At 40.8% G+C, this 16,156-nt stretch overlaps 1 protein-coding gene across 3 annotated transcripts; it reads left to right on the top strand.

Annotated features, from left to right (window-relative positions):
- Nucleotides 1–5,318: 5,318 nt before the first annotated feature.
- Nucleotides 5,319–14,681, top strand: QNG1 (Q-nucleotide N-glycosylase 1). Of its 3 annotated transcripts, none has more exons than XM_028146253.2 (4): nucleotides 5,319–5,476; nucleotides 7,031–7,290; nucleotides 9,644–9,839; nucleotides 13,433–14,681. In XM_028146253.2, exons 2-4 carry the CDS (start codon nucleotides 7,117–7,119, stop codon nucleotides 13,663–13,665), a joined length of 603 nt encoding a protein of 200 aa, XP_028002054.1. In that variant the 5' UTR covers nucleotides 5,319–5,476; nucleotides 7,031–7,116; the 3' UTR covers nucleotides 13,666–14,681. The 3 variants fall into 3 exon arrangements, with proteins under 3 accessions (XP_028002054.1, XP_054583368.1, XP_008140255.2); XM_054727393.1 differs by lacking the exon at nucleotides 5,319–5,476 and adding an exon at nucleotides 5,972–6,093; XM_008142033.3 differs by lacking the exon at nucleotides 5,319–5,476 and adding an exon at nucleotides 5,972–6,515.
- The last annotated feature ends 1,475 nt before the right edge of the window (nucleotides 14,682–16,156 follow it).

Genomic DNA, 16,156 nt, shown 5'->3' with positions numbered 1-16,156 from the left:
ACCCTAGTACACTTGATGGGAATGCAGACTGGTGCAGCCACTAGAAAACAGTATGGAGTCTCCTCAAAAAATTAAAAATAACCCAGCCAGTTGAGCACCAACCTATGAACCAGGAGGTCACGGTTTGATTCCCAGTCAGGGCATATGCCGAAGTTGTGGGCTCAATCCTCAGTAGCAGGCATGCAGGAGGCAGCTGATCAGTGATTCTCCATCGATGTTTCACCCTTCCTCTCTAAAATAAAAAAAGATAGCCTTTTGAATTAAAAATGGAACTGATCCCACTTCTAGGAATATATCCTAAGAATCCCAAAACACCAATCAGAACATTCGCACCCCAATATTCATAGCTGTGTTATTTACAACTAGAGGCCCGGTGCATGAAATTCGTGCACGGAAGGGGGGGGGTGTCCCTCAGCCCAGCCTGCACCCTCTCCAATCTGGGATCCCTCTCACAATCCAGGACTGCTGGCTCCCAACTGCTCGCCTGCCTGCCTTCCTGATTGCCCCTAAATTGCTTCTGTCTGCCAGCCTGATCACCCTCTAACCACTCCCATGCCAGCCTGATTGATGTCGAACTGCTCCCCTGCCAGCCTGTTTGCCCCCAACTTCCCTCCTCTGCCAGCCTGGTCACCCCTAACTGCCATCCCCTGCAGGGTTGATTGCCTCCAACTGCCCTCCCTTGCAGGCCTGGTGCCTCCCAACTGCCCTCCCCTGCTGGCCGTCTTGTGGTGGCCATCTTGTGTCTACATGGGGGCAGGATCTTTGACCACATAGGGGCAGCTATCTTGATCTTGTGTGTTGGAGTGATGGTCAATCTGCATATTACTCTTTTATTGGATAGGATAGCCAAGGTCTGGAAATTGCACAAGTGCCCACCAATAGATGAATGGATAAAAACTGACACATTTACACCATGGAATACTATGCAGCAGTAGGGAAGAAGGTTCCCTTGCCCTAGCCCAGTGGTTCTCAACCTTTCTAATGCCACGACCCTTTAATACAGTTCCTCATGTTGTGGTGACTCCCCAACCATAAAATTATTTTCGTTGCTACTTCATAACTGTAATTTTGCTACTGTTATGAATCGTAACGTAAATATCTGTGTTTTCCGATGGTCTTAGGCGACCCTGCTAGTGGTTCTCAACCTGTAGAGCCTAAGACCATCGGAAAACACATATTTACACTATGATTCATAACAGTAGCAAAATTACAGTTATGAAGTAGCAACAAAAATAATTTTATGGTTGGGGGTCACTACAACATGAGGAACTGTATTAAATGGTCGAGGCATTAGAAAGGTTGAGAACCACTGCTTCCTAGCCGGTTTGGCTCAGTGAATAGAGCATCGGTCTGCAGACCAAAGGATCCTGGGTTCGATTACGGTCAAAGGCATGTACCTTAGTTGCAGACTCCCCGGCCTGGGCCCTGGTCAGGGCTTGTGCAGGAGGCAACCAATTGTGTTTCTCTCACATCAATGTTTCTGTCTTTCCCTCTTCCATTTTCTCTAGAAATCAATGAAAAACTAACCTTGGGTGAGGATAAAAAAAAAAATGGATCTCATATCCTTTAAGACAGTATGGAGGGACCTGGAGAGTATTATGCTAAGCAAAATAAGCCAGTCAGAGAACAACAAATATCACATGATTTCACTTATATATGAAATATAAAGAACAAAATAGGACCAAAAGCATGGATAAATGAAAGACTGACATCTTAAAGGGGAAGTGGGAGGGGAAGGATGGGATGAGATTAAAAAAACAACAACATATGCATATATGCATAATCCGTGGACACTGACAATAATATGGTGAAGGCCTCCAGGGGACAGGGTGTAGGGCGGCAAAGCGGGTCGGAAATGGGGGACATCTGTAATAGAGCCAACGATAAAAATAAGAACCTGCACATTTAACAATGCCTGGGGTTAACAGTTTAAATTGTTAAAAGGTCTTTTTATCATCTCCACCTTTCCAAGACCTTCTAAGGTCTGGGTGCAAAGGGTTTAAGTATTTTGATAATGGGATGAAAGGGCCTTTGTCTGCAACTAGGTAATATGTAGTAAGAACCATAAATATATTTCCATACCTTTTAATTAATTCATACGAATGTATTTAGTTCCTGAAGTGTGTACAGGGACAGTAGGCCCTAAGGGTGCAGTGGTTAGCAAAAATGGTCTATTTGAAGAGACAATCCAATAATTATAACAAATTGATAATGAGGAAAAAGAAACTTCTTAGGACTGTAAGATATGTGTACATTCACAATCATGTTAAGTTGCTTCAAACAGCATTGTAAATCATTAAAACTGGGAAAGTCCCAGTGTGTTGATAAAAAATTTGCCCTCTGTTCTTAGCAGATGAAAAAGACATCAGAGCTTGTGTGCACAGATGGACATCATTTGCCCAAGGCAGGCTTTAGCACTTTCTTTTCTGACGTGAGGAAGAGGAGAGAAGGGACTACCTGGAAAATTAAAGTCAAGGTAGTTATACTATACATTTGTCCACATTTTAAATGGGAAGCTAATTTGCTGAGCTGCGTGGTTGAATGTACAAAATGCAAATGTTAATGTGGGGTTCGTTTCTCCTGTTTGTCAACTGGCACTAGCAACCGAGTTGGGGTAAATTGAAATACCAGCTATCCTATTCTATGACCTGAAAACTTCCTAGCCTCCACCTCATTTTTTTGTCCAGAACTCATAAGGATTTTCTGTCCTCTCAACAGTCCCACCCCATTTCTCCCTGATTCCCCACACTCAGACCTGTAACCCCCAGACCTATAATTTTGAGGGAAATAAAAGGCATTGTCACCAAACCATCACACCTTTCAAAATCCTATCAAACATTTTCCCCTTTTGTTCATCCTATCCCTCTTTCCCCTTTTTGTCCTGAAGTCTACCATTAAGGGACATGCTTCATGGAAGGGAAGGGCCAGTTCACCCAGAACAAAACAGTCTGTAGGGTAGGGATGGGAAAGCATGTGACAGCTGTTTATCAGACCAAAAGAGGGAGGAGAAGTCATTTTGATAGTAAGGAGAGAGATTGGCAGGAACAGTAGAGTAGAAGGTGCCAGCTTGGTCCCTCATAAACCTTAGGGTTCAGCCTGGTGCAGGGCAAGTGGGGGATGATTAGTGAGAGCAGCAACTCCAGATAGCTGATCCTTTCCAAAATGACAGTTAGTGGGGGCTCCTGGGTCCCACAGGGGTTAATTCAGGTCAATCTTGACCATGTGGTGAGTGTTTAGGAGTCCTAGACAAAAGGGTCAATTGAAGAGCTTTCTTTATACTGTTATTCTCATAAAGAGATAAAAGTGGTGCCCTAGCCAGTTTGGCTCAGTGAACAGAGCATCCGCCTGCGGACTAAAGGTCCCAGGTTCTATTCCAGTGAAGGGGGCTCGATCCCCAGTAGGGGGCATGCAGGAGGCAGCCAGTTAATGATTCTCTCTCATTGATGTTTCTATTTCTCTCTTCCTCTCCCTTTCTGCTCTGAAATCAATAAAGATATATTAAAAAACAAATATCGTTTTTTAAAACAGTGGCCATGCCCATTTATATTTCTTGTTGAAAGCAAGGAGCCTAGTTCTCAAATAGCTGCACTAGTCCTGGAGTGCCTACCTCTAGACTTACTAAATGAGAAAAACAATCCCTTTTGTTTAGTCATTGATAGTCTGGTTTTCTGTTGTGTGAAGTACAATCCTACCCAGATATTTGATTGTCTGCCTTTTCCACAACATCATGTCAGGTATCATGTCTATATTTGCTACCTGTGTAAGATAGAAAATTCAACTCAAAACTGCTTTAAGCTATACAGAAGTTTATGAACTCACATAACTGGAGATCCAAAAGTAGGACAGACCTAAGAGTTGACGTGATCCCATTATCCCAGTTACATTTTCTGCTATCCTTTTTATAAAAATATATTTTTATTGATTTCAGTGAGGAAGGGAGAGGGGAAGAGAGATAGAAACATCAATGATGAGAGAGAATTATTGATTGGCTGCCTCCTCCACGTCCCCTATTGGGGGGGATTGAGCCCGCAACCCAGGCATGTGCCCTTGACCAGAATCAAACCCGGGACCCTTGAGTCCACAGGCCAACACTCTATCCACTGAGCCAAACCAGCTAGGGCTCTCTGCTATTCTTTTGACCTCCCCTGTGTGTTGACTTCATATACTCAGGTTGCCATCAAAAGCACTGGAGGAATTTCATGACATATGTCACAGCTCAACATGCCCAGTGGGAGTGTGGATCACTTCTGGAAGTTCCCCCGGAAAAGTTTTTCTGAAAGGATCCTGAAAACCTATCCTTGAAACTCATTGAGGTGCAGTGAGGTACATGCATGATCCTAATCCAGTCTCTGGCAAGAGGGTGCTATTATCCTTAGACCAGTCCAGACCACCCCTGGAACCCAGGAGGCTGAGCTATACCAACTGTGGGTAGGAGGGAGGGATTCCTGAACAACAGCAGGGTTCTGTTAGAAGGGGAGGAGGGAAAAGATGTTGAGTATGTGAACAGCTCACTTTTTGTATTCCCAACATCTCGTAGACAAACTTAAAAGCCAAAACAGAACACCCACAAACACAGTTTATGCTTTATCTCAACAATAAGGTTCTTGAGTGAAGGAAGTATGCTTTTACTCTTGTTTATACTCCTAGTGTTTTAACTCAATCCTGAACATAGTAGGAATTCAAATTGTTGATTTTTTTTTTTAAATCAGTCTCAGTGAGAGAAAATGGCTTAATTTAACTTCCTAGATTTCTTTGCCGATTGCTAGATTTTCTTGTTAATCAGCTTCTTTGACTCCCAAAACTTTAGAGCTGCTGGGGTACACAGGAAAAATTCCAAGCCCACAGATGTACATTTATTCAACTACTATATTGATGTACTAGTGACTTTTTCAGGAAAAGTGAATCAGCGAAGTCCCTAAAGTTCATTTTTCTTGCCAAAATGAAGAAACTGGAGAGATGAGGTTCTGTTTCTCTAGAGGCAGTTGTCAAACTTACAAGTTCCAAATCATCCAAAGATTCTGGGGTTCTTGACTGTCAGTAACTAGAGACGACTACTGATTTTTTAAAAACAGTTGATTTTCAAAGGTGTAAACATTTTACGTTGTTATCCATGGTGGCTTGTCTCCGAAGGAGAAAAAAGAATATGCCTCTATACTAACTTTTCATCACTAGGCAAATGTGGATCATCACTAAATTGGCTTTTAATACCTCTCTCCTCATCCTAAATAGTATTGTTTAAAAAGTTTGGGGCTGTAAGGTAATACTTATCTCCTCTGTCTCCGTTGGACCATTGATAAAGTCATTACTTGACAGTACGAGTTCCCATTGATTGATAAGCTTGGTTTGCAGAAAGTGCCCTTGGCTTGGGGAATCGGTGACCAAGGATGCAAATCCCAGCTTCCTGCAAAACACGGATTATGGATAATTTTGCCACGACCAACACTAAATGAGCTTCAGTATTTAAGTACAACTCCAGGTAATTTAATGATTTAATACACTTGCTTCTTCATTCGCTTCTCCAAACGTTCCAACCGATGATTGGGCAGGAATTTAGTAAAAGAAAGAAGAGGCACGGATGGGGATGGGGAACCCTCGACCCGGGTCGCAGCCTGGGCGAGGCTCGGCCCTCCGCACCGAGACCGAAAGGCCGTTTACTCGTCGCGGCCCACGGCTCCGGATGCGGGGCGTCCCGCCCAGACTTCGCCCTCGGGGAGAGGAGCAGCGGAAGCCAAGCGGAGGAAAGCAGTACATCCACTGGAGTCGTCGCGACTGCGGCCCTGGAAGCGAACCTCAGACCCACCTGCCCGCAGGGAGGCAGGGAGGGGGCAACGCGGACAAAATGGCGCAGCCGCGCGGCGCAGGGTGGGCGACTCGGGCCGGCGCGCGCCGGGCCATCCGGGTGCGTTTCCGGAGCAGCGAAGTCGGAAGCGGGACTCCGGGCGCGCGCCCGGGAGAGAGTAGGCGGGGCCGCCTTCCCGGAAGTGCGGCAGCGTGGCGGGGAGCTCGGCCCTCCAACTCCGGAGGCGCCCAGCGGGGGCGAGCGCGTGGAGAGGAGAAGCGGTTCCCGCCGAGACCTCGGTCCTCGGAGCCGCGGTGGGTGGGAGACGCGCAGAGGAAAGAGAGTTTGGCTGTCCCGCCGGCAAAAGTGTCGTTCCCTAGTCCCAAAGGGAGGGGCGAGATGGCCGGGCTCCTGACTCCCCGGGAGTCCGCCAAGTTCATTGCTGAAAACAGTCGAGACGTGTCCGTCGACGGCGGAGGCGTGCGGAGGGTGGCCGAGCTGCTGCTCGCCAAGGCCGCGGGGCCCGAGCTGCGCCTGGGCGGCTGGAAGGCCCTTCATGAGCTGAACCCCAGGGCGGCCGACGAGGCCGCGGTCAACTGGGTGTTCGTGGCGGACACACTCAACTTCTCCTTCTGGTCGGAGCGTGAGGAGCGCAAGTGTCTGGTGGGCTACCGGGGCGGGACGTACAGCGGGTACTGGTCCCTGTGCGCCGCCATCAACAGAGCCCTCGACGAAGGTGGGCGCCCCTTCTGCCCGTCAGACCCCGCAGCCTTGGAGGCGTCCGCTTACCGGAAGGGTCCCAAGGAGCGGGGGTGGAAGGTGGAGTCAGGTGTTCATAAGGCGACCTTTGAAGTTCTTCATTGCCAGCCCCTCAGCTTAAAATAAAAGTATGATAAGAGGCTGGCATTAAACATCCTTATTCCGTGGGAACTGATCCTGGTATCATGACCGCAGCTAAGCCCAAAAAGCCAGCCTGATGAAATCTTAAGGACAAAGGGGACAGATAGAACATTTTACACGGCCAAAATACACCTGATGTGTAAATATTACAGTTGTTAGAAATGGATGAAACGGTACAGATGAATACATAGAAAAGGAGGCACCTCGTCTGGTTTTTTTATTAGTCATCCGCTTTTAGTTCAGTCTTGTAACACTCATTTAGTTTCATGTTAACTCTATGTTGTAAAAGAAAGGGTCTAATAAATATAAAAATATGACGTTGTCCCTTTGCGTTTTCTTTTTCTCCCCAAGGGATACCGATAACTAGCGCATCGTACTATGCCACAGTAGCCCTGGATCAAGTTCGGCACATACTCCGTTCTGACACGGATGTTCCCATGCCTTTGATAGAAGAGAGGCATCGGATTCTCAACGAAACCGGGAAAATCTTGCTTGAGAAATTTGAAGGCTCTTTTCTTAATTGTGTCCGAAAAAGCGAAAAAAGTGCACAGAAGTTAATGCACCTGGTAGTTGAAAACTTTCCCTCTTACAGAGATGTGACTGAGTTTGAGGTGAGTTGCTTTAGTTGGGGATTTTAGAATTCTTGATTATATCTTTTCATTGTCAAGTCTGTTCGTTGTGGACTCTTTATTTCTGGAACTCCTTCCTTTTGAGAATAAAAAGTTAAATTTTGAAACCTGTTCTTGTGGACAAGGAATATAACAAGTTAAGTAGTGTTTCAAAGACATTACTTCTCTAGTGATTTCTAATCAGTATATTCCCATAATTCTTTTGTCCTTTTTTTGTTCTTTTTATTTTTATTTTTTGGTTGTCCTTTTATAATGTTTCAAACTAAATACAACACTGAACCTTGAACATGATGTTGTCCCTTAGGGATAAAGAGGTCCTTTTAATACTTCAAAAAATCTACTTCATTAGATGAAAATCAGGATGTATACTAAATTTTCTCTAAGTATATTTAAATAGTTATTTTATTAAATTCTCTATTTAAATATATTTAAACAATTATTTTATTTAATAATTTTAAAATAATTCTATTAAAAAATAAAAAGTATTTTTTGCAGAGTTCTGGTATATATGTATATATATAATGGGTTTTCCTTTACATGGACCGAGTACTTTGACAGTATTATTGCTTTATGGTACAAAATAGTTTAAAGAGATTTACTTTTAAAATGGTGAGCATTTTGTATACCATTCCAGGTATGTAAAAATTTAGAATCTTATCACTGTATATTTTAACTGTGACAACAATTAAAAGCAACTTCAGTAGATTCACATAATATAAATCTGTTGACTTATTGCCTAAGTTAACGAATACTTAAGTCAAATTTAAATGTTCAAGCTACCCTTCTGTAGTCACATTTCAACAACTAAAATTACCAATAATATTGCTTAAATTGCTCTTTAGAGCCTAAGGACAAGGGGCATATTGTCCCCTTTGCAGCAGGAACCAGTCAAAAAAGAAAGTTTAACTAGTTTATCTTAGGTTATTTAGATAATAGTTAGCTATAAAGTTAGAGATGGCCTGATTATGTATGTAAAAATTCTTTTATTTGCAAATGACAGAAACAAAACTAGAAAAAAACGTATCAAAAAGAATTTTTGGAAGGTATTTTGGATAGGCACATCCAGGATCAATCAAGGGCTCAGTGCCATCAGGATTCAGTCTCTCCTTTTAGCTTCTGTTGACTCCATTTTTCTATTACTGTTGACCAGTTTTTTCCATGAAGGTCCATGAACTTTGCATCTTATTGCTTCAGCACGGGAGATGGGGGTGGGGAGAGACAGAGAGACAGAGACAGAGACTTTCTCAGTTCCAGAGAGAGAGAGAGAGACTTTCTCAGTTCCAGTTCTAAAACTTATGGGCAAGGACTGATTGAACTGGCAGGGATTATGACCGTTTAGATGTGGCTTTCAGGGTGTGTGGATGGGCAGAGACCGTTCTTAGAAAAGAGTCCATAGGTTAGCTTACTGTTGAACTTCATTCTGTTTTAACTAACCATTTTGCTAATGCAGAGGTTACTTTGAAATTTGTCTTCAAAGTACATAATTTCAGCCTTGTTTTTCAAGAAATGGATCCAGTTCCTGGGTCCATTTGAATATAAGGTTGGGCAAAAGTAGGTTTATAGTTGTTAGTACACAAAACAGAGTTTATTCTTGTATTATTACTTATTAGTTATTGTATTATTTTCCAAACAAACAACTATAAACCTACTTTTGCCTCATCCTGTATTTGTAGAGGATTTTTGAGTTAAATTATAACCCACTATCTTATAATGCTGAGTTAATTTTTTTCTTCCATGTATAAATATAATTGGTAGTTAACTTTTGTTACATATTAACTTTGACTATTTCCAAAAGCGGCAGACAAATTCTAGCTGTTGGTCAATTATGTCTTTATCTGTGAATAAGTTAATCATATTATCTGAAAGGAAACAGGCAAAAATGAATATTGTGATTCTCTTCCGAGGTGAGTTTAGGGATGATATTTTCTTCTTTATACTTTTCTGTATTTATGCAATTAATGTGAATTATGTTGCAATTAGAAAAACACATAAACTCTCTAAAGCAATGCTATCTATTAAAAATAATAAGTAGGTCAATTATAGTGACACAGAAATATGTACATGAAGTAATACTATTGAAAAAGAACACTAAATAGAATCATGATTACATAAGTTGTATTTTATGTGCCTTGAAAAATATAGGAAGTAAATTTGGAGTGATAGAGATAATTTAATATTTATTACCCCCCTCCCTTTTTTTGTAAAAGGTCTGTTACCAACAGAGTAAGATTCTTCTTCCCTTGAAAAGTATTTTCAACATGTCTTTTTTTTTTTTATGGCATTTCATAAGGCTTTGAGATACCCAGGTAACATTTATATTCTCTTCACTCATCAGGGGAAAAGAATTTCTTTTTACAAACGGGCCCAAATCCTTGTGGCAGATACGTGGAGTGTGTTAGAGGGAGAAGGAGACGGCTGCTTTAAGGACATCTCAAGTATTACCATGTTTGCTGACTATCGATTACCTCAGGTTCTTGTTCACCTGGGAGCCCTGAAATACTCGGAAGAACTACTGGAGAAGCTTCTCAAAGGTTTGTCAGCTTTGTTAAGACATTCTTTGTTATACTGTGAATTATTGTTGAGTCTGTAGTTTCTTTCACAAAAGGTCTCCTTTCCTTAGAAAAAAAGAAATACTTATTGTTAAAAACATACGTAAAGAAAAAATGCAAGGGCAATTAAAATATAGAGAAAATTGCTTTTTGTTGTTATATTATGGAATATGGATATTGTGGGAAATTGCGCTATTTAAGACGTTATCATTTTAGAGCATCATAATAGAGTGAAATCTAAATTTCTATTATAAGAAGGTGTGCAACACTAAGACAGTTCATCAAGTGTAGTATTTGAAGAGTATTAAGCCGAAGAGCACACTACAATGTGAAATAAAATATGGGCTGAGAGGTAATAGGTAGTGGATTTTTAGTTTGGAGGCTCCAAGGTCTGCCACTGGGTTATCTTACACAAGTCACTCAGTTTTCTTTCTTTTTTAATTTTTATTTGTATGAGTTTATTTGAGCCAAACTGGTGACATGCCGGGAAGCAAGATTTCAAATGCTCCAGTCACTCACTTTTCTAGGCTTGTTTATTTACCATTATTGGATTTGATTTTTGATTCTCAAGAGTGGAAGCCTTATTATAATATTAGAGTACAAATAATTACGTTTGTGAGAAAATTAGCTTTTTGTTTCTTAAACATTTCTTGTGTAAGGAAAATAATTATATTGTAAAATTTTAATGTTAATTTCTCTTTTGGGTGCTGTATTTTCAGCTACTTTTTTCTTTACTTTTAAAAGAAAGTCGTTTTTATGTTGCATTATTTTCTCTTGTGAAATAGATTTTAATCACTCAAAATAAGAATAATACAGAATATAAAGGCACCATTATTCCTGTGGTTGCTTCTTCCAGGCTTTAATGCTGCCTTGGGCAATCCACTTTGTCTCTCTGTTTCCTCATTTGAAAAATAACAAGCCATTTTATGTCACAATGCTCATGTCCTGGCTCATTGTTGGATACCTTTCAAAGGGACAACTGTTAGCAATCAGGGCTTCCTTTGCATACAGACATAGTCAGCTGATCTTTTTTTTGGCCAATGTATATGCTGCTCATTCCTATCTCTAAACATTTTCTTGCCTGGTTGTCCTCACCCAAATTCAAATGTTCTTTTTTCAGTTAAAATCCTACACATCCACAAAGGCTTAGCTCCAGTGCTGCCTCTTCCACATAGCTTTTCCTGACTCTTCATGATTTGTCCATCTCCTTCTCTTGAATTTTTATAGCATCCAATTGTCTCTGCTACTGTGAGAAAAACCCTGGTTAAAAGGGATCCATCCCACATAGTTGGACAGAGTTGTCTGAACTTTCTCCTGCCATTTACATTATCTCCAGATGCTCTTTTCCAGATGTGCATCTGCAGCTGTTACTGCCTTCATTTTGTCCAGCTCCTAAAAGGAGACTCGGCTGTCCTTACCAGTTTGGTATAGGGTGGACAAATATATTTGCCCCTAGTTTGTTTAAACAAAGTTGGATTTTTTTCCCCCTAAAAAGTACTTTATTAGCAAACTAGAGGAGAAACAGAAACTATAAATGTAAAGGTATATGTACTGAAGAAAACAAAACTATCTTAAGTGAAATCTAAAACCAGGTGGCTTGACTAGATGAGGTAGAACTTTCCTTAACTGGCCTCTAACGATACTTCTTCCAAACTTGAGGATGTGCTACACTTATATTTCTTTTACTCTCCTCTTTTCAGGATATCTCCAGGACAGCCCTTGGAAAGCCTACCCAGATTTTTGTTTATTTTATCTTTAACCCATCTCATCACCAAAGGCATATATATATTTTTTAGCCAGTTATAAAACTGACAATGCAATTTGGCTAGATTTAGATTCTTCAACTGTGATTCTCGCGTTGAGCTTTAGGCCTAATATTTTGGCCACGTTACCTTCCCTGACTCTATATGTTTGTCATTCCTCTCAAATGGTTTCATTTTTTTTCTCTTTCAAAATCCATGTCCTATCCTACCCTGTAAGTTGCTGTATCTGTTAACTGTATTAGTCTCATAAGACTGACATGCAAAATTACCACAAACTGGCTGGCTTAAAACCACAGAAATTTATTCTCTCACAGCTCTGGAAGTTAAGTCTGAATCCCTCTGAAGGCTTTCAGAAAGAATCCTTCCTTACCTCTTTCTAGCTTTCGGTGGCTCCCAGTAATTCTTTGCATTCTTTGGCTTGTAGCTACATCACTTCAAGTATGGCCTTCCCTCGGTGTCTCCTCTCTTTCTTTGTATCTGCTCCTTTTCTTTCTTTTTTTTTAAAAAATATATTTTATTGATTTTTTTACAGAGAGGAAGGGAGAGAGGTAGAGAGTTAGAAACATCGATGAGAGAGAAGCATTGATCAGCTGCCTCCTGCACACCCCCTACTGGGGATGTGCCCGCAACCAAGGTACATGCCCTTGACCGGAATCGAACCTGGGACCCTTCGGTGCACAGGCCGTCGCTCCATCCACTGAGCCAAACCGATTAGGGCATCTGCTCCTTTTCTTACAAGGACACCAGTCATGGCATATAAGACTCACCCTAATTCTGTATAACCTCATCTTAATATTGATTATATCTGCAAAGAGCCTATTTATAGATAAGACCACATTCACAGGTACCAGGAGTTTGACTTGACTGGTATCTTTTTGGAGGACACAGACCAACCTACAGTTATTTATTGGGGGGTAACAAAGTATGCTAAAATTTAGTGACTTAAAACAAGACACTTATCATCTCATGGTTTTTGCGGGTCAGGAGACTGGGTGCTGCCTAACTGGATGCCTGTGGGTCAAGGTGGCAGTCAAGCTGTCAGCTGTGGTAGTGGACTCATTGAATGACTCGACTTGGGGGGTGGTATCTGCCTCCAAGATCACTGTTGTGGTTGATTTGAGAATTCTGGCAAGTTGTAGTTACGTTTGGGAGAATTGATTAACAAGAGAATGAAGAGGAAGGGATAGATTTGTATGCTTGGCACCTGGAGCAAAATAAGGAAACGGAGGGGCACAGCTAGTGTCTGTTCTTCCACTGGTTCTTCCCCAGTGACCAGTGCCTAAGCCCTTGGGAGAGATGGGTAGATGGGACGTTAGTAACATTACTTAAGATCCCAGGTGACAGAGTGGAACCTAGTGGGGCTGGGGCATTTTTCCTAAGTCTCATTGGATTATTGTGCTTATCGGGTACTGTGAAGATCTGTGTAAGAGGCCTACAGATGTGTTTAGCCTGAAGAGTGCTTTAAGCAATTTTTATTAGTTATCAACACTTGACAGGAGATTTCATATGAAAATCAAACCTCTGACTCTTATAACATTTATTTTAGTAAATATTTATTGGGAACTAGTATGTGCAAGTTGCCATGCTAGGTCCTAGGAATATTGAGACAAACAAGCCAGACATCATCTCTGTCCTCGTGGAACTTAACTTGCAATTTTGAATTAATGCCTGAGTTTAGAAATAGTTTAAATTACTAAAAGTAAATATAGATAGGTTTACAGTTTTAAACTGTGTTTTGTTCTATAGTAGTGTTCTGAGTAGATTTCATATCATTGACTGTTGGTGCTTCTTGCTCTGTTTTTCCCCTTGCAGGAGAAATGCTCTCGTATGGAAGTAGGCAAGAAGTAGAAATCAGAGGCTGCTCACTTTGGTGTGTTGAGCTGATCCGGGATTGTCTTCTGGAGCTTATTGAAAAAAAGGGTGAAAAAATGAGTGAAGAGATCAATTCCATTCTTCTGGATTATTACTTATGGGACTATGCCCGTGATCACAGGGACGATATGAAAGGAATTCCATTTCATCGAACACGTTGCATATATTATTGACCCAAAGTGTAAATTGACCCAAAGAAAACTGCTTGCATTTTTATATCACATAATTGTTTATACAATTTCACTTTGATATTAAGAGAAAGTGGTAGGGTTACAGCAACAAGAACACTGATTACCCAGTCTCACTTAAAAATTTTCTCCTGACATATCACTCGGTATTCCCAAATTTATCCTTTTTCTGCTTATTTAGTTTGATACTATTTTTCCTCTTTGTGGACATATGACAGAAATAGTGAAGGAACTTTAATGCTTTAAATCTCAGATTTCTTAAAATTAATCATGTCTTTTTAAAAAATATATATTTTATTGATTTTTTACAGAGAGTTAGAAACATCGATGAGAGAGAAACATCAATCAGCTGCCTCCTGCACACCCCCTACTGGGGATGTGCCCGCAACCAAGGTACATGCCCTTGACTGGAATCGAACCTGGGACCCTTCAGTCCGAAGGCCGATGTTCCATCCACTGAGCCAAACCGGTCAAGGCTTAATCATGTCTTATAATTAATCTTCAGTGACAGTATTTCATCTATTTAATTGGTATCTTTTCTCAAGGTATAATTTTCTGTATACCTTAATCATGAGATATGAGACAGGGGTGGGTCAGGTCTTTGCTATATAATTGCTGCTGCTCTTATAAAATCTTTGCAGCTTATTTTAAACTTTTTCTTGGTAATGACGGTGGTGTGTTTTTTTTAAAATATATTTTTATTGATTCAGAGAGGAAGGGAGAGGGAGAGAAACATCAATGGTGATTTAGAATCATAGATTGGCTGCCTCCTGCACGCCCCCTACTGGGGATTGAGCCTGCAAACAGGCATGTGTCCTTGACTGGAATTACCTGGGACCCTTCCGTCTGCAGGTTGAGGCTCCATCCACTCAGCCAAACCAGCCAGGGTGACAGTGGGTTTTGTACATAATGATTTCAATTTAGGATATCAGTCTGTCCAGTTTTATTTTTCTTTCAGAGTATGTAACTACATTGAAATTGAATAAAGATTTTAAAAACTTTTCTTAAACCTGAAATGTATTCTTTCATTAAAATAGAATTGACCAGATATAATTTTAAAAGGTTTACAATGAATTTGATTATTTACTTTATATTTCGGAATTCTCATTATCTACCACTCACTTATTTCCCACTTTCACCCTCACCTTCTTTCTAATCTTGATTTTTGTTATTATCTACCCTGCCAGCTCCCTGTGACTGTGTAACTCAAAAAGGTATTCTTTCCCCAAGCACTTTACTGCCATCTGCTGGAAACTTGTCATAATAACTACAAATATGGAAATCATGCTTGAGTTTCCACTTGCTGGCCTGACCTGCAGAGTTTAGACTAAAGACAATAACATCTACTCTTATCTGAATTTCCAGTTTGCTGGCCTGCCCTTCAGATTTTGGATTTGCCAGCTCCCATAATTATGTGAGTTAATTCCTTAAAATAAGTTTCTCTGACTCTCTTTAAATGGATAGATAGATAGATAGATAGATAGATAGATATTATAGGTCTATAGATAGACACATGTCTATCATTATCACTCCATATTCCATTGGTTCTGTTTCTCTAGAGAACACTAATACAGGTATGGATAAATAATATGGCAAAATAACTTTGTCTATCTTAGGGATATTGACTATAAAATAAAAAACTAATAAATGGCCCTAACCAGTTTGGCTCAGTGTATAGAGCGTTGGCCTGTGGACTAAAGGGTCCCAGGTTCGATTCCCCTCCACGCCCCCTGCACCCCCTCAGTAAGGGGCATGCAGGAGGCAGCCAATCAATGATTCTCATCGTTGATATTTCTATTCCTTCCTCTCTGAAATGAATGAAAAAAATATATTAAAAAAACACAAACCCTAATAAATATATGGTGCAACTAAATCACTTGCAAGATTTCTTTCAGATATAAAATTCACTGACTAAAGCAATTGGAAATTTGAAGAAATATATTATTGTAGCGTTCATCTAAGTTTCTCTTCTCATGCACTACATTCCTTCTTTTCTGTTTCCTCTCTGTTTTGATTTCTTACTTTGGGTTAAGGATATTTTAGTTTTGTTTGTTTGTTTGTTTTTGCACATAGTTAGTTCTCTTTATAGACTCTGGTTGTAGGAACAGGGTGCCTGTGGGAGGATATTTTAGTTTTTAGTGGGGAAAAAGCTAGACTAAATTAGCTTATTGAAAAAGGAAATGTAATGATAAAAAAAAAGGTAAATCCAGAGAAAGAGCTGGCCTTAGCCATGCCCAGACACCATACCTTGTATTTCTTTTTGCTCTGTTTGAAGAGATAACTAATAGCTAATGAGTCCAGGCAACAGAATGCAAATTTTTGCCAATAGCTCAAGCAAGAATCAGGTTTTGCTGATGAGCCTGGCTTGAGTCTCAGGTGCCCCATGCACCTCCCCACCTGCCACTCTGGCCTTTGCTGTGGCCTGGGGCAAAGGCCACATACTTGGCTGGCCTATGAAGTGGAGCAGGGGCAGTTC

This window comes from Eptesicus fuscus, chromosome 15 (assembly GCF_027574615.1).
Source record: "Eptesicus fuscus isolate TK198812 chromosome 15, DD_ASM_mEF_20220401, whole genome shotgun sequence".
Classification (NCBI taxonomy): Eukaryota; Metazoa; Chordata; class Mammalia; order Chiroptera; family Vespertilionidae; genus Eptesicus; species Eptesicus fuscus.
Note: the sequence above shows the minus strand (reverse complement) of the source record. Positions and strands in the feature narration are given on the sequence as shown.